Source organism: Anser brachyrhynchus, assembly GCF_964034855.1.
Source record: "Anser brachyrhynchus genome assembly, chromosome: 8".
Classification (NCBI taxonomy): domain Eukaryota; kingdom Metazoa; phylum Chordata; class Aves; order Anseriformes; family Anatidae; genus Anser; species Anser brachyrhynchus.
Genome location: NC_137702.1, coordinates 31,888,845 through 31,911,244, shown reverse-complemented (window position 1 = coordinate 31,911,244; position 22,400 = coordinate 31,888,845). Strand labels below are relative to the sequence as shown.

The 22,400-nt window shown below is 41.2% G+C and overlaps 2 protein-coding genes across 9 annotated transcripts in view; one reads left to right on the top strand and one right to left on the bottom strand.

The window, feature by feature from the left end:
• The window catches only part of EVI5 (ecotropic viral integration site 5), a 78,929-nt gene extending 64,296 nt beyond the window's left edge, over positions 1 to 14,633 (bottom strand). For 5 of the 8 annotated variants that reach the window (XM_080602840.1, XM_080602842.1, XM_080602844.1 and 2 more), the window contains exons 1-2: positions 13,242 to 13,431; positions 2,650 to 2,879 (exon numbers count right to left, since the gene is read on the bottom strand). In XM_080602840.1, the coding sequence (XP_080458966.1) occupies positions 2,650 to 2,798 (149 nt within the window). In that variant the 5' untranslated portion in view covers positions 2,799 to 2,879; positions 13,242 to 13,431. Of the gene's footprint in view, positions 1 to 166; positions 262 to 2,649; positions 2,880 to 13,241; positions 13,432 to 13,688 lie in introns of those variants that run through there. The other 3 variants (XM_080602845.1, XM_080602847.1, XM_080602846.1) reach the window with 3 other exon arrangements.
• Positions 14,634 to 14,673: 40 nt separating this feature from the next.
• On the top strand, positions 14,674 to 22,103 carry RPL5 (ribosomal protein L5). The gene is made up of 8 exons (XM_080602939.1): positions 14,674 to 14,804; positions 15,589 to 15,658; positions 15,756 to 15,871; positions 17,275 to 17,409; positions 18,025 to 18,227; positions 19,229 to 19,406; positions 21,236 to 21,324; positions 21,940 to 22,103. The coding sequence occupies exons 1-8, from the start codon at positions 14,802 to 14,804 to the stop codon at positions 22,037 to 22,039; spliced, it is 894 nt and encodes a 297-aa protein (XP_080459065.1). The 5' UTR covers positions 14,674 to 14,801; the 3' UTR covers positions 22,040 to 22,103.
• Positions 22,104 to 22,400: the final 297 nt, after the last annotated feature.

The window sequence follows — 22,400 nt, the reverse complement described above, 5'->3', positions numbered from 1 at the left end:
ATCAAAAGATCAAAGTAATGAAGAGGAAAAACAAGCACAGAAGAAACATTATGATTATAAATACAATTACAAAAACCCTTATAACTGTAAAAGGCTCTGACTAGTTACTTTCAGTTTTCACAGCTTCTGATAAAAGTTATGCCAGATTTCAGTAATTTGACCTTACCTGGATAAGCTCATTATCCATAGATTTAAAAACGGGAGACTTGTTATAAAGCAAGTAGCATACAAGTTCCGTGGTGTTCAGTGACTGTTTTCTTTCACCTAAAACTTCATAAATGATTTACTAATGCCAAACAACTCCAACAGGACTCTGGACTGAGCTACCTCACTATTCTGAGGAGGCTTTCAGTATAATTGGATTATAGAATCCTTGATACCTTCATAACTTGATACGGTTTGAGTTCTTTCAGTTTCTAACTTGTTTAAAAATTCAAATTCTTCTTATTCATATGAAAGTCAACAATGGAAATGAAACCTTTAAAGTTATCCATCACCAGCTATTCTTCCATTAAGCAGAAACAAGAACTTCCCTGTGTTCAGAGTACAATTCCTTGCCAAAGTGTCACTGTGCTAAAATGCAGATTCAAACTGTTCCTAAACTATAGTGCACCTCACATGATTAAATAAACGAAAACTTGGTGCTCTAAAGTATTGTATCTCACAAGAAAAGGTACATTTAATGTAAACTGATAGGACAGACTTTGATTAGAATTCATCAACAAAAAAAGACTAAATATAGGATTGAACAACAGATCTAGCTTAAAAAAATCAAATGAAACCCAACAAGTTTTCTTAACTTTTACTAAATGCAAAAAGCTAATGTGAAGAAGATTAGCAAGCCCAAGTTCACATGCAGCTTTCAACAAGCAAACTAGTCTAACTACAGGGTGTAATATGACTACTCTAGAGGCAGAAGCATTATGCCCTAACACAGATAAGCAGTCCAAAGAACAGATATTACTGCTTTTCATATATAAGTTAGTCCCTTGGTCATGAACAGAGCTGAAAACCTCAGATTAAATGCCAATTAGCTTTCTTCAAAGAACTATTTACCTCCATTTTTTTCTTCTTTTAATAAATTTTGAATTGGTACTAGCATGGTAAAAAAAGTTACACATAATACATCCTCAAAGGAGCGACCATCCCATAAACCATAAGGAAAGAGGATGAGGTGGTTTAGGAGCAGATTTCCATTCTTCATCAAGAACTTCCCTGTAAACTGCATTACTATTAGGCTGCAGAATATGGATATGAGAGAAGGCATGCCAGAAGACAGTGGCATTAGCCCCTCCTTCCAGTTCCTCTTCTCCTCTACTGAAAGTTACTACGCTCACACCTAAATCAGTAGAAGAAAACCACAAGTACCACAGCTGCCTCACTGCAAAGTCCAGCAAGCTAATAGATGCTGGAGCAAAAGCCAGTTTGAGCTCAACTGTCAGTCTCTGCACTTCCCTGAAGCACAAGGGACAGCAATCTTCAATGGAAGGCAGCAGATAGCTATAGAGCTTAAGTCTGAAAGCTATTGGAACTCAAATTTTCCTTTACCGTCAACCTCTCATAGGCTACTAAAACATACTCGTCAAATATAACAAAACATTGCAAGAGGCCAGATAACTTAAAAAAAATCATGCCTCAAGAGCAGAAATAAGGGTTCTAGAAATTCAGCATTAAGAAACCATATGGTCCAATTTTATTTCTGAATGAGATTGTCAATTTGCAATGACTGTGCAAGTCAATAGCAACTGATCCAAACAAAAGTTGGATCTTAAACACAGATGGTGCGGATAAACATACAAGCATGCAAAGGCTGCAAAGAGAATGGCAGCCTATGCAAAAAAAAAGTCCAGAAGAACAAGAAAGACTAATTAGAGATTTACCTTTCATGAAATTAAGGTATTATGCACCAATCACCATTAGCATACCAGCAGAATGCACCTATTATTTCTTGCAAATAATAGATAGTTGAACACTGTCTCCAGCCACATGACATTGGAGAAGATGCAAAGCCTCCTCTATTAATTGTACCTGTACTAGATTAGATATCCTGATCCACAGACTAAATTACAGAACACAAACTGAAAAATTTTGTTTGAGCCGTTAAACTGTATAAGTAACAGAAGAGCAGAACTGCTATTCTAGTGTTTCCAACTAAATTTTATAAACTAAATTTTACCCCATGTAAACCAGTAAACAAGTAACATGCTAAAGACTAAATTTGAGCATATTGTATAGTGGAAAGCAAGAAAACAATGGGATTCTGAGGTCTTTCTGATTTCAAAAAGCCAACAGGAATATCATTTTTATTTAAGAATGTGAGTTTATACAAGAGTCTCAACCCTATGATACTCTATTTTAAATTGAATACTGAAGACCATGTGGCTCCAGCGTAAGTTCTTCAGATAAGAGGCTGTTATAAACACTCCTGTAAGACTGGAAGAGAAAGACACCCTCGAACATTCCACAAAAATAGAGCATCTAAAACACATATCTCAAGAACATCAATTCTTTAACTTAGGGGCCTTGAAATGAAGGTGTTCTGCCATGAAGTTTTTACCCAACCTCCTTTAACAGAGTCTGCTGAAACTGCAACAACCCAATTTTAGTCTAAATTACTATATCCTGAAGACCAAGGTGTTTTCCATTCACCTGTTCTGTTCCTCAAGTTTAGCCAGTAATTCTAAGTCGTCTGGACTCAGTTGTGTTGGTGAGGATGGCGATAACGCAGGCGTAGACAGAGTGGTAGAGGAGGATGTAGTGTGCAAGGAGGCAGATGGACTTGCCACCTGACTGGCCATTTGACTGACGGTGTGCGATACGGTGTTCTTCACCCATGAGAGAGTAGAGCTCAGCTTCCCTGCAACCTTGTCTGTCGCCACCTGTGGTGACAAAAAGAAGAGGTTGCAACAGTTGTTTTTTCATCTTTTCAGTAAACCTGCTGTCACTGAACAGAGGAAAAAAGATACAATATACATAAACTGACATTGGGATTATTTACTTTTCCAAAACACTCAAAGCTGTCAGAAGCAATACAAGGAGCAAAAGCAATAAAATAGTACAGAAGCAGTGACATGCAAGTATGCTGCTAATACACAAAGAAAGACAGAGGAGTTTGTGATGTACGTTCAACAGCTGGTTTTTGCAGTACATACTGCAGATCAGTTAAGACTTCCCATTACAAAAATGAATAGAAACAAAAGCTTACTTTAAAACATCTTAATAAACTAAAGACAGCACAGAAAAATGTAGAAAAATATATAAGGAAGCAGTCAACTACTTCACTGATGGGCACTGAAGCAGAAGTGTATCAGCGTAAATACCCCAACCACCCTGGCTTCTGTTCACCTTCATTAACCCCCTACAGTGACAGAGCAGAGGAGCAGACACCACATTTCTAGACTACAAAGTAAAAGATCCTCTAGCATCTGCAGAAAACAGTCACAAAGCATTTAAGCCCATTAATCCACAACTGCTCCTGACTGCCTTCCATCAGGCCTTGCACTGCCAGCTCTTCTGCTTCCTGACTTTCTCATCAGGTCATCCCTGCACAAACAAGCATCTGTGAGCCCAACCCCACTGCCAGCTCCCAGACAATTCTGGGGCTCAAGAGGGGTCAGGGGCACTCTTGAGAGGTGCAGCTGGAGCAGAAGGGAGCTCTGAGCTCTGACCAGGGGAATCCATCTGTCCCTCTGCTTAGCAGGGGCTGATCACAACCGCACGTGGACTGCAGTAACGCTGGTCAAGGACTAAGGAGTAATGCAGCCAGCCTAGCCGGTTCTTTTGTTGATTTCTTCACTGATCACTAGAGAAGGAAGAGCAGCAGCTGCTGGAGATATTTTCTGATGAACGCTCACTACACCTTCCTTCAGCCACCAAAGGCACAAGAGACCTTGACCTACACTGATTCACCAGCTCAGCATGAACCAGGGTCTGATTCCTGTCCTAGCTCAACTGGAGACAACCTAGACACACCTGAAAAGAAGAGCAAGTTGCCTAGCAAATTTTTCAAAAACAAAACCAGGTTGAAGAGGAAATTCTCCTGAAGCAGTGTTGCTGACAACTGTTAATCTTCTGACTTCCTCAAAATAATGACTTGCTCAATGGTTGTCACAATTCTTCAATACAGCTTATACAGTACTTGCTAAGATTCTAAAGACCTTGAACAACAGGAAAAAAAATGCTTCCCAAGGTCCTCTAACAGAATGCAAGTAAAGCATAATTTCAACTGGAAAAAGTAACTCCATCTCAGCACAGCAGCAGCTAATGGACAGCCCTTTTTAAATGGAGAAATAGGAACCTTTGCAAATCATACCAAACCATAAATCCCCCCTTTTCATACTGCCTTTCAAATATTACATTCAAGTGTGGGATGGCAAAACTGTTTTTGATTAGATGAAAGCGCTCACAGCCAAAAAATTAGATTTGATTCCCACAAGCTCAAATCAAGGGGAGAAAAAAGCCTTCCAACCACCAGATCATTGTACAAAGTATTTGTGAGATGTAGAAAAAACATCCTTTAGAAGGCATAAACGCATTAGCCAGAACTAGACACCAACCATGCCTTCACTCATTGCATCACATACCCTGAAGCTGTGATTTACAGGAATCTGTCTTCTGTGATCAGAACACACAAAAACCAAAATGCACTTTCATCTACTTTTTCATAGTCTAAAAGACCATGCCTTCACCTCCAAAACTTTATTTCTTATCCTCATTCATCTTCCATCTTTCTCATCCTACTTATCTACAGTATATCCCTAATATCCTCCCCATAAGACATTTACCCAGCAATTTTCTCTTCATTTTTTCCTCTCACCCTGAATCAAACATATTGCTTGAAAACGTACTAGAAATCCAAAACATGCTAGGCAAAGAAACTCAAGAATAAAATGCTTCACTAACGAGGTACGCTGTTAGCCCAAGTAGCAGATGTCCACACAGCAAGTCTCTACCCCTCGATCAGCCAGTCAGGAACAAAACACATCCAAACCTAAACGGAATGGAGATATCTGCTAACCTAATGCTTCAGTGTACCACCCAAGCTTACTCTGCAACACAGGCATGCTTGGGGATGATCAAGTTTTCCAGGTGCTGTGAACGTGTGATGCTGCAGGATATCTGGGTCAGGGATGGCAAAAACACCAGTAAGCATACAAGCATATGGTTTAACACCTCTGCTTTAGAAATGTCATGTTGCTTAGCACAACATTCTGGAAAGACTGAAAAAAGCCAGTACTGTCAAACCTTTGATGTTTTCTGTGGTGTTTTTCAACAGTCTCCTCACTCTCCTAAACACATTTCTTTTAAAAGCTGATTATTACTTAACCAGCAGTATTTCCATAGGCCTACAGCCATGCCTCCCTTTCGCAGAGCATCATTGATGTAGCCAAGTTTCAACCATCCTTCCATTTGCTACTCTTTATTATCGTGGCAAAGGGTGCTCAGCTGTTTGCAGCAATACCAAGGACAGCCAGATACTCCACAGCCTATTCAAAATCTTAACAGGAACACAGCAATAAATCTAGCCAAACATGAAACAGGACTTCTGCCCTTGCCATCATCCTCTCACAAGGCATACTACACCTATGCTACATCCACTCTGTTCTGCCTTTTCTTACCAGTGAAGCACAAACACGTGGGGCTGCTCTGCTTGGGGCCCTCCTGTGCTGCAGCAGGTACCAGATGCAGCAGCGAGGCATGCAACCCACCAGACTCTACTCACCACAACCATGAAAGCTCTGTCCCTTTAGCTAGCCAGCTTCAGCAGGACGGTCCTAGCTGACAGCATTGGTTGCTCAGCTCACCTCTGCAGTTTACCGGCTTCATTGATCTCCTTTAAGTTACATTTGAAGAGGTAACCAACAACAGCTGGGATACACACCAAACCAAGAGCACTGTTGATCAAGCCACTACCTATTATTTCACATTAGCAAGACCACTGTGTCAGTCCATTTTAGGAGCACATCTTCTTCCCCCAGAGGGGTCTCCCTCAAGAGCCTGCTAATTAACCAGACTGGGAATACAAGCGCTGCTTGCAGGAACACCGACACTTTCCACCAAAGAAGGCCAGGTTTGCAGACCAGCAGGCAGGATCATGCCTACTTCACCCTTTGCAGCACTCCAAACTGAGCAGACAACTCGGCTCCAAACCAGAGTCATTGAGGCTCCAAGATGGAGGAACAGCGCAGCTGCTCCCAGGTTGCCACAGAGCTTACGTCCAACAGACGAAGAGCACAGGGAGAGCTCATTTGCATCTGCCTGCCTAAGACCAGGTAGATACCTCCTAATTAAGTGCAGGAATTTTGAGTTTGAAAAGATCAATCTTTAAAGAGACAGAGGGGAACAAAACCAAACAATGGCTAAACCACTAAAGACCTTCTAGCCCCCTGCAGGTTCCAGTGAGAAAACAGCCAGCACTGCTCACCTACCTGGTCAAGCACCAGGCAAGGCACAGATCTACGGCTGCTTCTTTAAGCTACAGCAAAGGTAACAGACATTTGTATTGATCTCTGTATAGGTATGTGAGATGTGCACTTTACGTATGTCAACTAAAATACATGAACTCAGCATCTCAGCTTTAAGTTTAGTATCTTTAATCAGGTGCTGATCAGTGCAATACCATGTTAGGTTTGAGTTATTCCAAATGAATACTGCAGTGGAACAATAGATTTAATATTTTATGTAAGGCCAGCTGTAGATAGACCACAGCATCCCACATCACGTATGTATTATCTAGTTATTTTTGCCTGAGAATCCCAGACGTATGCTGCAACACCCTACTGTAAGCCCCAAAATGTTACCATCATATTTGCTACGCAGACAATATTTGTTTAGGAAAAACAACATTGATTTAGACTTATTGACAAAAATGATAACTGAACTCAATGTCTACAGTGAATTAATATCTGCATTCTGTGCTTCCCTGAAAGCAGCACGTATTAAATCTTATTATCTTAATTACCTGAATTATTCTCTCAACTATTCTTATCACACAAAGGAAAAGTAACTGCAAGCCTTATACAAACATTAATATGTATACTATATGTATTTCACATCCTCTCTCTATCCTTTCTTCTCTTCCTAAGAGAAAGAGGTGGGATCCTAAAAAAAAAAACAAACAAGGAAGTGGTTGTGTACATGGTTTTCAAGCAAGTTGTATAGCATTCCATAAACCCAGTCTACTGCTTGCTTCAAAAGGTAACAGCATTCTAATAGCTGAAGAATAAACTAAACTGACTCAGACAATGACATGCAGGAGATGCAGCTGGTGAATCAGCTTGTTATAATGCTTTCTGACAATCTGAAATCCTAATTTAGGACTCCAGCATGGTTTCACTATCAGCTTCATCTGTACCTTCTGTACAAGAAATTCATTTAACTGGTTTCAGCCTAAGTCTGAGAAAGTCCTGATTTACTCTCATATGCCCAAGTTTTTCTTGTAATGTCACCTACCAACAGTCAGGAATATCACCGCTGGCATACACCAGCTTTCATTCCGTTTGATAATCACCAGCTCTCCATGCCTTTCTGATGTAAACAACAAGCAGACTAACATTTTAGACTGTGTAAATCTAAAGCTAGCAGGAAGCTCTCTGTAGTATCACTTAATAAATACACTTTCTTTAAAGTTGTCTTCAGGCTTTGGTGTGCCTAGAATATCTAGAAACAAAGCTGCAAGTTCACAACATAATCTAATATATAAGGTGTTTTGAGATGGTACTTAATTAAAAATGTTGCAGTGACCCACCAAAGGTTGAAGCCATTGGTTAATGATTGTCAAAGTTCATATAAATACTATTTCAAAGTTGTACTGAACTCCGTTTATTTCCACAAACAACTCCAGGTTTTTAATTACCTCTGAAGACCACTGTCGTTTACAGTCTCTCAAGTACTGGCCAGTACACCAGCTGAGAAGTCAAACCAAGGTGCTTTTGCAAGCACTACCTAAAGATGACCCTTTATCAAACAAGTTCTCTCTCAAGCCTGGCATATGAACACTAACAACCTTCAGGGAACCATCCATGCCTTCTTTCACAGGGTAAAGAATCTAGATATGGCACTTGAGTACAAGATGGACAACAATGCCTCAGATCTATGAAAGGAAGCACTGAAGGACTACAGTAAAAGCTTTATGGGGAACTTGAAGGAATTTCCTTTGTTTCTTTGTTGTCTTAGACCTCAGTTTGGAAAACATCTTTGTGCTTCTGAGTGCCAAGCTACATGCTTATCCTCAAAGGACTGTCCCATTGGCTAACAAAACAGGAAGAGTCATAGATCAGTCGGCTGAAATCAAGAACTGCAAATTCAGTTTGTTCATGAACTAGATTGGAAGACTTTGAAATGTTTTTCAATAAAATGCAAGTCAGCCATTTCACTGGAGTTCAAGTATCAACACGTTTCAAAAAAATAGCATAGCCTGAAGGACAGACATGCTTCATCCTGAAAGCTCCTTTCTACAGATTTTACTTTCCTACTCATCCCTTAATATCTAGTTCCTTTAATGTTGCTTTCAGCCAACTTTCTCCTGGAGCAGTGCCAGTACTAGCAGCTAAACTACATTAGGGTGAAAATAAACAAAAGTACATCAGTGCACTTAAATTTAATAAAAGCCTTAGATCCATATTTCATAAGTCAGAAACAACTAAGTTACTTTTTAAAATAGTCACTGAGCCACAATGAAGATCAATGCTTTTGATGTTACTTTTAAAGTATACAAGATTTACAAGGAGTTAAATTGGTAAGTTAAAAGGATCAAATATTGGACAAGATAAAAAATACACCATTCTATACAACATTTATTTCTATATACTGGCAGCCTGTTTTCTAGGTTTAGTTTTCCTTATTTAATTGTGACATACATCACAATCCACAAGCTAGAACTGAAATGCTTATCTCCCTTTTACATGGCTGTGCACAGTCCCCTTTCCCAAGGGCTGCGTGAAGTGAGGTGATGGAGAACACAGGCATGGCCTTACAGAACATGGTAAAGTTTACAATTTTATTACTTACTTACTAGAATTTAAAACAAGTTAGATGACAAAGACTGGCAAGACCCTCCCCTCAGGATACTTCTCTTCTTTCCTTTAATTAATCAAGTAAAATTAATCAACTTCCTATCAGTTACACTCACATTCAAACATGTAAATCAGTTCCAAAGTGACTGACCAGTAACCACCCTTACTTGCAAGCTACAAGTTCATCACAGCTTGCTGCTGCTGACAGAGTATAAGAAAATGTAAAACTTTTAGAAGTGAAAAGCACAACCAATTTAGTAACTTCCAGTTTCAGGAAGTTGTCTAAGCTATCCACAGTAAGCCCAGCAGATCTGAATAGAAGGACATACATCAGTACCCTGTTTCTAGTAACATGATCCATGCCAGCATCCATAGCCTTGCTGTAGTATTTAACTTTGCCCACCGATTTGCTTCGGATATCCGTGACTTGTCTTCACAAGCATTTACAGTATAACTCAAAGCAAGCAGCCTTTTATTGTTGTAGAGTGTCTTCCTCCATGCCACCAAAGTCTGTAGCAGTGCTCCTGCAGTTTTTTCTGAACACGCCACTTAAATTAAAGTTTTTCCTCCAGTTAGTGATTAGAGAAAAAGAAGCCTGCTCTTCAGAGAAATTACGTTACTCATAGCCAAATGAAAAGTTATTTTGATTGTTTAACCACTGAGTCTTATGCTTTTGTTTAGAAATAAATGCCTATTCACTTCTTTTGTAAAGATCTGTCCAAAAAAAAAAAAAGAAAGAAAACTCCCAAGTCTATATCATGGTCTGTAAGTGTCTTATGGAACTTTAACTTGCATCCTCATTTTGTCTTTAGAAATATCAATCACAATTCTTTTTCCACATGTCTGGGAAACACTAAAGCTTCAGCCAAATCCACGAAGTCCCAGCATTCCAAGGCAAAACAAAATCCAACAAAAATAACTTTACTTAATGAATGTTGTTTTTAGCTCTGCTGTTTCAAAGAACATTTAAGTTGGAACTTTTTTTCCCCATGTCTGAAAGCAGTCTGCCATTCAAACTACGTATGCATCAAGAATCTGTGAAAAAGATTTAAAGTTAAGTTCTCCTATACAGTATCACCCTATGTAGTGATATGGAAAATACACATCCAGAACGGTTTTTGGCTAGCTATTAGTTTTTTTACATCCATTTTAAATGACATTCAATAGTTTTACTCTAATAAAAATAACAGTAAGCTCTTCTCATAACATCCTCTTAGTTACAAGTGCACTGTCAAGTTCTGACAATAGCAACTCACTATTACAAGACTGGGCCCATCTGCCAGTCTGAAGAAACCAAATAAAGAAAACAGAGTTAATGCACTATAAGATACTGGTGAACTGGAGTTCTGTATCACCACAATAATTACACTTTCAATGTTTAAAACAATTGATCAAGAACATGTTACGATGCTGTCAAGCAGGTATTTAACATTATATTAGGGAGACAAGTAAATTTTGTTCATACAAAAAAAATAAAGATTTGTGGTAGTGCCTTTTGGCTGTTTCCCAAGTTGGGAACCAACACAGAAAGATTAGATGCCCACAGTCATTCACGGACACCACCTTATTTTTAGTCCAGAACAAAGCCCAACCCTAGCACTGTACTTTAACCCCAACTACACTGGAACTGCCTCACCAGGTCTCAGAAGGATTACTTTTACAGAAAATCACCAAAGTTGACCATTAATAAAGCCTGAAATAACACAATGACCACCATACAATCCCGGTCAGTGTGACCAAAAGGAGATCACATTCTTCATTACATGAATCCTATAGCAGACCAGACATTGCCTAGGCCCTCCCCAAAACACCACTTCAAGGCTAACTGGATAGTTACCAGAGTTCACAGGAAGTTAAACAAATTAGCAGTAATCAAGGACAAGCTAGGATTCACTAAAGCCTCTTGCCAGCACGTAGTTTTTGCTAAAGTGCACACGTGCATTCAACGAAAACATCATGACTGAATGTGAACTGAGCAAAGCAAGGCAAGTCCACCTACGTTACCACCCAGCCTCCTGCCCAATCCCCAGCCCCCTTTTATTCCAATCACCACTTGCTGCAGAAGGATGCACTTGAACTGTAGACAGTTAAGCAGACAAGACTATAATGAAAGCATGACTGCATTCCCCATTTAAATTAATCAAAAATGTACCAACAGATGATACTGGTTTTTTACCAGTAGATAAGACACGGGGTTTTAATTCAGCATGCCATCTACACACTGAGGTGACAGTCAAGAACTTCAGAGAACACATCTAACAACTCAAAGTTCTAAGCAACTATAATATTTACTATTTGCTTTTATAGATATAAAAAAAATGTAGTCACGTCGTGGAAAAAAAAGAATTCAGTGTGTATAATGAAGGCAAGCAGGAGTTGATCGAGAAAAGAACATTCAGTCAGGATTTTCTTTATTGTTCATCTTCCCAGACTATCAGCTGAAAGGGTTTTTCTTTTTAACTATGCCTTTGACAAAATGGTAACTAAAATATTAAATTCTACTGAGACTCTTCCTTAAGCATTAAAAAAACCTTGTTACAAGTTAACATATCAGAAGGAGCAAGAGAATTTAAACATTTAGTACTATCTAAGCATAGCCCAAGATGGCTTTTATTCTTTTACACTGTTGTAATGGAACCTTGAATTAGCAAGGTAAAAACTGTTTTTCAAAATTCACTGACAAAGGACTTTTTTTTTTTAAATACTCCTCCATTTATTATCAGTCTTACCCAGAGACCAAACTGACAGCAACTGTTTAGGCATATCACTTTCCCCCACTCCTCCTGTCAACTTTGAAAGGCTTTTCTCCCATCTATTCCTTTCCACGAACATTTCCACTCTCCAGCTATCTCTTGCTTATTTGTTCAAAAACTATCAGACAAAGGTACAGAAGAAAAACACATGGAGGGCAGTGAAAAACACGATGAAACCCAAGTCACTAAACTCTACCCCAGGAAGTATCTAAACTTCAGCATGCTGGAAGCTAGGAGGAGAAATAGGAAGGAATTAGGATTCCCATGTTTAGTCATTTTCTCCAAACATCTGCTGCTCTCAGAGGCACTACTGGGCTGGGTGGACCTTCAGGGACCCACTCAACAGCTGTTTTCATCTGAGTTTAATCAAATTCAGGCAATGCTGACTCATAATACCCTGTGCTTTCCCCCGATCATGTCCCTCTTTCACTACCATTTATTTCCTCTCCCAACCCTTACTTGAAAGAGGATTTATATCTAAATATTTCAAAATCAGCCTTAGATCTCGATATACAGTTGTGTAAATGTAGAGCTGTACAGCCACAATCAAAGCAGAAACTGCAGGTTAGAAGGTTACAGAAGTAAAAAGATATTTATACAAAACAGCTACCAAAAAAAAAAAAACAAGATACTGTTACCTTCTCTTTCAGCCACATAAAGTGCATGGAAGAAAAAAAGTTTTTTTGTGGGGGAAAAAGACATCTTTTCAGTATTTTCTCAAATACTTTTGTAGAAAAGTAGAACTGAACATTGCCAGTTCTTCTCCATATGGACGTGACTCCATCCTACATCTTTTCTAGATAATCTTGAAAAGAAACTGTGCCAAGATGATTTGAGACTGTTTTAACACAGTCAGTGTTAATACTGGCTCATGTTGGGGTTGGGAATTCAAAGCATTACAGCAGACATGAAGCTAGCATGCAATTGCTCTCTGGCCAGCAAGGCAAAAAAACATCAGAAATCCGACATAACCGCATGAAAACACGGGGCATTAGAGCTGCCACGAACAGTGAGTGGCCGGAACACTCAACTGCTTACCCTTATTATATAATCTCGGTTATGCAGATGCGGCAGGAGGTGCTAGCGAGACCTCCGAAGCAGCAGTTGAAAATTGCATCTCAAAAATGAAATGTCCAGAAGCTCCAGGTTTAACAGCACCCCAATAACAATAATAATAAAAGAATAATAATAAGAGCCCCCCTCTCCCGCAAAACAAATCCGTTAACACGCCCCGCAGGCAGGAGGTGCCCCCTGCCGCCGCCCCCGGGGCCGCCCCACGCTCCGCACGCCCGCAGCCCCCTCACACACATACACACAACCGCCTCAGGAGAGCCCCCCGGCCCCGGCCTGCTCGGTTCGGCTCGGCCCCGCCGCAGCCCCCCGGTCCCGGCCGTTGCGGCCCAGCCGCCGCGCCCCGCCTGGGCCCCGCCGCGCACCGCCCCCGGCCCCTCAGCCCGCGCCAGCCGCGCCTCACCTTGGAAGCGTTGCCCGCGGCGGGGAGGTGCGGGCATCGGTGGGCCCGGCGCGGGGCGACAACCTCCGCTGACCCGCTCCCCGCCCGCCTCCCTGCCCGCCGCCTGCTGCCTCCGGCGGCTCCCCGCGCTCCGCCGGCGGCGGCAGCCAGGCCACGTCCCTGCCGGCAGGGCGCAGGCGCACTCGGCGCGCAGCCGCCGCCGCTTGGGGCAGCCCCGCACCGCCGGGCCCAGCAGCGGCCTCCGCCAGCCCGGCCCCCGGAATCTGGGCTCCACAGGGCCGGGGGAAGTCCTGCTCCCCTGGGCTGGTGTCTGGAGGAACACCGCGTACGCACACCTGGAACTGGGAGGGGGAAGCAAAGAGAACGTACAAACATGCTTCCCTTTCTGATAACAAACATTACCAATAACAAATATTTCACTATAACACCCAAACCCTTAGTTTTTACCTCAACGAATTCAGAGCCTCTGTGGATAGTAGCTCTCGTTCCAGCAAACATTGCTTCTGAGGTGTGGGGGGAAATTGGCCCTGAATTTGTAAGCGGCTCGGCGGGGTAACGAGCCCAGGTGTGGGGCAGCCTGCAGGGTGGAGGTGTGGGTTAGGGGCTGGTTGGGACTGCGCTCAGTTCCACTGGTCGTGTTCACCACCGGGACCCAGCAGGCCAGGCCTGCCCTTCTGTCACCATCGGGCCTTCCGCATCCAGGGGAGCCATTGCCCAGTGGTAGTAGCCTCATCAGCAGGCAGGTGGTTGTGTGGTGGGGAGCAGACAAGATGCTGTGCTCAGCGAGGGTTGCTTTTATGTAAAAACTGAAGAGTAGGTAGAAACCTCAGCTTTTCAAAATCCAGGCTTAGTTCGATAACTTCTGAAGCTAGTGGTGTGGAATCACACTGGTGCTTGGCTGACCCTGGAGATTTCTTTTTTCTTTCGTTCTCCTGTGGTTACTTATAGCAAATGCATGACTTTTAAAAATACTGTTCTGTGAATAAAAATTACTGGTTTGGTTTATCATTTGTAAAGTGGCTAGGTGGACAAATGTGTCAGGTACAGAGGTGCTGGCTTTGCGCGCTTCTCTCCAATAACACCAAGCGATGCGATAGCACTCGACCTGTGTGTCCCCGTGTACACGCACAGCAGCAGCTGCACCGTGCTCTCGATTTATTTAATCAGATACCGATCGCTCCGAGCAGCTCCAGCTTAGGAATTGCATTCCATTGGGGCTGGGTTGGCTTCAGGTATTTACTGTTCAACCAACCGCGAGAACTCCCCCAAGGAAGCAGAAGGCACTGACACCCCCTCGCATTTCAGCTCTTAAGGACGAAGCCATCGCTTCGAAGGACTAGCCGGCCGCCGCTCCGGGTTTCCACTCACCCAGAGGCCGGGCCGCGGGGCGCGACGCGATGGCTCCTCCGCTCCGCCGGGGGGCGGCCGAGCCGAGCCGAGCCGTGCCGCCGTGGAGCTGCGGCTGCGCGGTGGGCGCGGCCTTTTCCCCCCTGCTGCTGGCTGCAGGCGTTGTGCGGAGCGGGCCCCGGCCTAGGCCTAGACCGGACAGTACCTGGCACGATGGTCGGTACCGGTCCTGCGGCACCCGCGCGCCGGGGCGGACTCGGTCCCGCCGCTCGCTGCCCGCCGCGCCGCCCGGCCCGCCCGGATGGAGCCCGATGGGCCCCGGCCCGCCGCCGGCTCCAACGTGGCAATGGCTGCCGGAGCGGCTCGGCCCGGCCCGGCCTCCGGCGGGCGGCGGCGGGAGAGAGCGGGGCCGGCGCCGGGCGGGGGGCGGCGGCGGGGACGGAGCCCCCCGGGCCGAGGGGAGAGCGGAGGTGCTCGGGGGGCTGCCCCCGGCCCTCCTGCGGGGTCTCCGCGCTGAAACCTGGCAGGTGCCGAGCAGCGCCCGGCCGGACGCCCCGCTAGGTTTCCTTTCGTGTTTTTTTCCCTTTTCGTCTGTACTGCTGTCGTTCGGTAGCTGAGGATTAGAGAAGGGGCTGCTGCTGGAGAGCTCTCCCGGAAAATAAGCTGAGTGGGAGTGACCTTACTGCTTCAGTCTGTGCAGACAAACGTGTAGTTATCGACTGTAATGTCCGGTTTGCCCCTGACTTCATGTGGTTTCAGGAGAAGAAAAGTTGCTGTGAAGGATGTGAATTCTGTTTTTTTTTTGTGTGTGTGTTTTTGGTTTTTGTGTTTTTTTCGTGTTTTTTTTTTTTCTGAGATGACTCTCAGCTTAGCTGTAAGATGACCTGTTACTTTATTACAGATTGATCGCTGTTTTTTTCATAGCAGAATTAGTCATTTTAAATGGCTTTGGTTTACATAGTTACACGTTAATAACATCTAGTTATATTTCTTATTCTAGGGGTTTGTGAAAGTTGTCAAGAATAAGGCCTACTTCAAGAGATACCAAGTAAAATTCAGGAGAAGGAGAGGTATAGTTAACTTCCCTGTATCACTTAACTAAATGATATTGACAGATAGTGCTGTTTCTTAACACACATTCTCACACATATAACTGCTGTTTTTCAGAGGGAAAAACTGATTACTATGCTCGTAAGCGTTTGGTAATTCAGGATAAAAACAAGTACAACACCCCTAAATATAGGATGATTGTGCGTGTTACCAACAGAGACATCATTTGCCAGGTAAGGTTTGTGGTGCTTGTCACTTACTTATCAACCTTGAAATGTAGTAAATGGAAAGGGGGATGGATGGCTGAGGCAGCTGTTTGTTGGGTTTTGTCCTGAGCAGTTTGTATATTGTTGCTTGGCTTCAGGGAGAAAAACAGTCTTTAAAGTTGACACGATTTTGGTAACAATCCATATTCACAAAAGTAATTTTGCTAGTGTTCTAAAACAAGGTTAGGGACGGGAAAACTTCCCTATCTTTTCTACTGGCTTAAAACTTAGTACTTTGAAAAGAGAGGCTTTTTTGCTTGATTGGAGACAACAAAACTGCCTGTGGGACGGGTCAACCTGCATTTACTGTTACCTTATTTATAAAGGTGACCTCACTTCCAGGAGGCCTTCACTGTGATGTTAGTGTGGATCGGAGGAAGCAGATAAGCTTTACAAGAGTTTTCCTGTAAGATTAAAGGAGACTGACAAATAAGAATAGTCACTTTTTCATGGTTATTAAGTTGTGTCTTGCGTTGTGTAATGCAGTTTATTGCTGTAGTTCACTTTCTTGGTTTATTTTCAGAACATTTTGAAGCTAAAAACTTAGGCCTGTTCTATCATGAATATGTGTAAAGCTTAAAAAAGCTAGAAATGCTTGTTGTTTCCTCATTGAGTAGTTAGCTCTAGAGAATGGTAGAGAGTACCAGTTTTAACCAGTTCAGACTAAACTGTATGACCTTGGCGAGGTTACTTTATCTCTGAAATTCAAAACAAGAAGTGGTGGTGGCAGGCACTCACATCTGACAGATAGTGCCTTTCCAGTATGTGGAAAACCTGGAAAGAGGGGGCAACTTTTAGGTGTGGAGGAGATGGGAGTCAAAGGGAGAAGGTTCTATACGTGAAAGGAACAGTAGAAACAAATCTGATATTACTGCTGTCTCACAGGAGACCCCTGAGATTGTGAAGATCTCAGATCCATTAATAAAATCACTCCATGAAGTAACACTGTCCTCGCAAACTCTAAGTGCTTTTGCATTTTTCTAAGGTGATTTACATGCTGTGTTATATGAGAGCTACCTGCAGAAAGTGGGACAGAATCCATCTATGTATGTAATAATTATTTGAAAGGTTGCTTTTGTAGGCAGTTTCCTGGCATCTTGATGTCTGTGAAGAAATGAAAGAAAGTGGTTGCCATCATCTACTTTCTCTGCCCTAATATGGATTTGAATTCTTAGCTTCTGTAACAGAGGATTTAATTATGCTGTAAGAAATTTTTGAAAAGAAAAATGAAGCAAAAGCTCGTGAGCTTGGTTGGCAGTTTGCTGGACGTTTCTCTACAGAATTCCTATTGGCTTAAGTAGATGTCAAAGTAATAGTAAATTAAACCCAGCATTACAACGAGAAAACTAACTTATTTTTTTTGCTGTCAGATTGCCTATGCTAGGATCGAAGGCGACATGATTGTCTGTGCTGCTTACGCCCATGAGCTGCCAAAATACGGTGTGAAGGTTGGCCTGACTAATTATGCAGCAGCATACTGCACAGGTCTGCTTTTGGCACGCAGGGTAAGTATCTGACAAATGGTCTGGAAGTAGCTGTTCTGTTTTTCTGGTTTTCTTTCAAAAAGGAAAGCCTACTTAGGGAAAGCCTACTTTCTTAAGTGGTGAGTTAGTATAGATACTAGATCCTGCGGGCTTCTCTAAATTCTAACTCTTTCTCTTTACCGTATAGATTTGATGGCCTCTTGTGACTGTCAAATCACAGCGAGAAGTATGAAAACATCCAATTTCAAGCCCAGCAGCCAATTTTTAAGTCTCAGCACTTAAGTTTGTTGGAGGGAGGGAGTCAGGATAAAAATGTAAGAAATGTACCTTTAAGAGTTCAGACATGTGTAAGCCCCATTTATCCATTTTCCATATGAGCATGTGAATAAGTTTCGAGTTTCCTGGCATACCAGTTGGAACAAGAAATTGAAATATAACAGGCATGCTTACCGTGATGGTTATTTATAACCTTTGTTACTAGTATGGAGTACATCATTTTGATAAATAAATTGGTTGAAAGCATGGAGATTCTACTACAAATTTGTGTTTTAAACTGATGGTGATTCTTAATTTTGTCAGTAAATGGCCAGACTTTCAGGTGTGCTTTTTTCTTTTTTTTCTTTCCCTTTCCCACAGCTTCTGAATAAATTTGGCCTTGATAAGATCTATGAAGGCCTAGTTGAAGTGACTGGTGATGAATACAATGTGGAAAGTGTGGATGGAAAGCCTGGTGCTTTCACATGCTACCTTGATGCAGGTCTTGCCAGAACTACTACTGGAAACAAAGTTTTTGGTGCTCTGAAGGGTGCAGTGGATGGTGGTCTCTCCATCCCTCACAGGTAATCTAGTCTGTCTGGAAAAATCCCTTTAGAATTACCTGAGATATTTCTGTGTATGACAGTCTAAATATACTGTCATTTTTGTGCTGAAATAGTTTTGTTATAACCTGGTAATTATTATTTTAGTGTAGGTTCTGGGGTAGTGCTTTTTTATTTGGTTGGTTGTTTTTTAATCTATTGGTGCAATTCTGATAGAACTTGCATGAATCTTGTGACTATCAAGAGATTCTATTAAATTATATAAATTAATCTATAAATTAGGAACTAAAGAGCTACCTTCTTGCTTTTACTTGAAATCATCCAGTACACCCATATGTACTGGATGATATGTGCATCCATATATGCAGAATGCACATCCATAAATATTCTTTAGTGTTTGTTTTTTCAAGTCTTAAGCAAATTGCATGTAGGTATTAATTTTGCAGTGGTACATCATACCAGATGCAAAACAACCATTGGTTTTTCCCACAGTTGTCAAGACAGTAGTAGGTCTGAGTGGTCCACCTGCACTTAAAATTTCCACATTGAAGTTTTGGTAATTCCTGTCAGAAGCTACCAGTGACAAAATCAAGATTTTTTTGGTAGTATTACTTAACACTAATAATAACAGTTGACTGCTTCTGACAGCAGCAGTGGGGAAAACAATTCAGAAATCTGTTGTGCATTTTCCTACTCCCTCTCATGCTGTCCTGTTATTCTTGACTAATTCTTCAGTTTTTCTAACTTGGCTGCTACATGATGATACCCCGTGACTGAGCACTCTGTAATTGGTCCATGGTGTGTATATGATGTACTGCATTGTTTCAAGACGGGACTGATGGCAGCTGAGATGAACTTCTGTTTCTTCTTTTTCTTTATCTTTCCATTTTTAAGTAGAGGGTCCCATCCCTCAGTTATCTATAGCAGAATCTTATCCAACAGTTATTTCTTTGTGGAAGCTTGCCTCTGAATCAGAGCATTTGGCAGTATGTCTTACTCTGAATGTAACTGCTCTTTCACAGTACCAAGCGTTTCCCTGGTTATGACTCAGAAAGCAAAGAATTCAATGCAGAGGTTCACCGCAAGCATATCATGGGCCAAAATGTTGCAGATTATATGCGTTACCTGATGGAGGAGGATGAAGATGCTTACAAAAAGCAATTCTCCCAATACATAAAGAACAATGTAACACCTGATGGGGTAAGATCTGTCTTTTTGGCTCTTGCACATTAGTAGAGATGCTGATAGGTCTTGTGTAGGGCATTCTCAGTAATGCAAAAAAGCTTGATAATTTAAAATGGGAATGTGGTTTATGTTACGTGTTCTCCATGTAAAAAAAAAAATCCCGTTATTAAGGTATCTGTAGTATATAGTAGGTCTTTTGAAAGGAAAGTGATTTTTCATTCTTTGAAGCTTAGCATTCTGCTTGAAAATATAAGCTTATAGGACTGCATCCTAAGATAGACCACATACATTTTTCCAGATACAGAAATTAAATCACCAGTTTCTATGCTTGGCTACCCAGTCATTCCTAATCCTGCACTGCAGCCTGTCATTTCTGCAGCTGGGGTAACTGAAGATGTGCTCTATATCACATCTTTTTTTTATGATGTGTGACTATAGGTAGCTGTAGGCCTGTGGCAAATTCAGAAAAGCCCAAGCTAGTTCTGTTGCAGAAGCTAGCATCTGATGAAGTATATTCTGAGTGTTGTATATCTTATTTCAGTACAACTTTCCATTTCTGAATATATTGCACAAAACACAAAGATTTGTGGAATTACCACAGTGTTTCTTTTGCTTGTTTCAACTATTAAATGTCTTTCAGATGGCTTGTCTGCTGCCTGTAATAATCTTGGTTTCCTCTGGTTGCACTCTTGACAAGTGAAACAAACATTCTAATGTCCCTTTTCTAGGCTATGAAAAGCTAACTTAATTCTTTATACCTTTATTACTATAGGTTGTTCTGTTTTTTCTGCAAACTTAACCAATTTGCTAATTTTTTGCTATGTAATCTTTACTTAAAAAAATGTAACTGTATTTACATTACTAAACAATGTTAATATAGAGAATCTTTTCACAGCTGGGGTCTAGTTGTAATTAACCATCAGCAAATCAGTGCCTTTATAGAGCCATAGTTGTCTTTGGGTCAGAGAGGCTAGGGTCTTCTGATCTGTGTAACTGAACAGCTCGCTTCCATGCTCCTGTCCTGCTATGTTAAAGAATAAGAACTTATGCACAACGACCTGGTACCCAGAGTTCTGTATGTTCTCATGCCATGTGAGCTCTCAGAAATAACTGCTTTGGCGTAGCCTCTTCTAATGTATTTGTTGCTGCTACATGACAACATTCTTAGGGATGATGCAGGGACTTGTGTGAAAGCAGCTACAGATTAACAAGTCTCACAACTTCTTCCCTTCTCTTTTACTAATTAGCTTTGTAATGTGTACCACAATAGGGTCTGAGAAGTGGTAAGACTGCATCTGATGAAAGTACTTAAGTAATTTTGGTTTAATGTAAGCACTAAGTCTTCAGAGCAATTAATTTTACTTTTAATATTTAAAATAATATTTAATATTTAAAATAATTCAGAGAATTATTTTACTCTAGGTGGAAGTAGAGTAACTTTCTGTACTGCCTTTAAATTTAAATACAGGGAAATTAGCTCCTAGGAAGTAGCCTTCAGAGGAAATAGCACTTCTCTGCTAGCCTGTAGTTATGAGACTTGTAAGTACTACGTAGTTAATCTACATCCTTGATTCACTATCTGTAAAATAGGGGTAAAAATACTTCCTTGGTTTTGTGTCCAAGCTGCCATTTTGGATATTCAAATCAAAATCACAGCGTAGCAATGGGCAGGGATTCCAGTATGTTGTAACAGTGATCTGCATGAAGAAAATACTGTCAAGGGAACCACACAAACTTGTAAGCTGTATTGTGATGAAACCTTTTTCTACTGCCGTCTCTGCTAAGGGTATGTTATTTCTTGATATGATCCTAAAATAGTAACACCTTTTTCTTTCCCCCCCAAGATGGAAGAAATGTACAAAAAAGCCCATGCTGCTATACGGGATAATCCAGTCCATGAAAAGAAACCCAAGAGAGAAGTCAAGAAAAAGAGGTAAACATGAACATGACTTCTGTTAAAGAGACTTTAGTTAGGTTGGAACAGATAGTGATTTATAGGACACTTGTGTCAAAACTCATGTGTTTTAGATCAGATTAAGATATAACCAGTTATATGTAACTTAAGGAGTTATTTTCAACAGAAAATAAAAAATTTAAGAGCCATTAGCTGTAAAATAAAAATAAAAATCAAGTAGTAGACCATAGCTGTGGCCTGAATAACTGGTATTCCTTAAGTGTATTTTAGCATCCTCGTGTTTTCAGAGGGAAGGCGTCTTCTATTCAGGAGAGGGCAGGCTGACTAAGTTGTTAGTATTAAACTATTCAGATTTTTCAGGAATTTGGGAGAAAAACTAAGGCACAGATACTGCAGTGACTTTCTTACTGTCTAGTCCTTACAGGAGCTTAACTGTGCTTTTTGGTTAAGCACAGTTTAATTTACTGCTAGCATACTTTTGGTGGTGCTGCAACGATATCTTAAGAAACAGAACATGTTACAGAAGTGGCAATATATTCTAACATAGAATTCTTAATTGCAGCTTCAGTTTTCTTGACCACCCTTTTGCTTATTTCTGCTCTGGATATATCGTACCCTGTCTTTATCTTGCAGAGTGAACAGTTCCAAGATGTCCCTTGCCCAGAAGAAAGACCGTGTTGCTCAGAAGAAGGCTAGCTTCCTCAGGGCTCAGGAGCGTGCAGCTGATAGTTAAGACAACTTCCACAATTTTCTATGAAGCTTTGGAAGAAGTGGCAATAAATTTATTGAGTAAGCAACAGTGTAAGACTGGCTTATTAATTATCTTATAAAGACTGGAATATGTTTATAATTCAGCTATTGTGTAGCCTTAAGAATTTTTATATTAACTCTTTCAGAAAAGACAAGTGTGAAAGACAAGGCTATCACGTTAGAATTATTCCCATAACAAAGGAAAATAATATTGATTAAAAATTAATCTAACTCATAAGAAAAAAACTACATAAAAGAACTTGTTCTAACTTCGAAAAGACTGAATTATTTAAAAAAAAAGTTTTATTGCTTTAGAGCTTTTCTTTCAGATTATGTAATGCTAT

Excerpts from the sequence above, each read along its gene's own strand:
- RPL5 (XM_080602939.1), top strand. Across the intron at positions 15,659-15,755 it reads AAAATTCAGGAGAAGGAGAG|AGGGAAAAACTGATTACTAT; the intron begins GTATAGTTAACT and ends GCTGTTTTTCAG. Across the intron at positions 17,410-18,024 it reads GTCTGCTTTTGGCACGCAGG|CTTCTGAATAAATTTGGCCT; the intron begins GTAAGTATCTGA and ends CCTTTCCCACAG.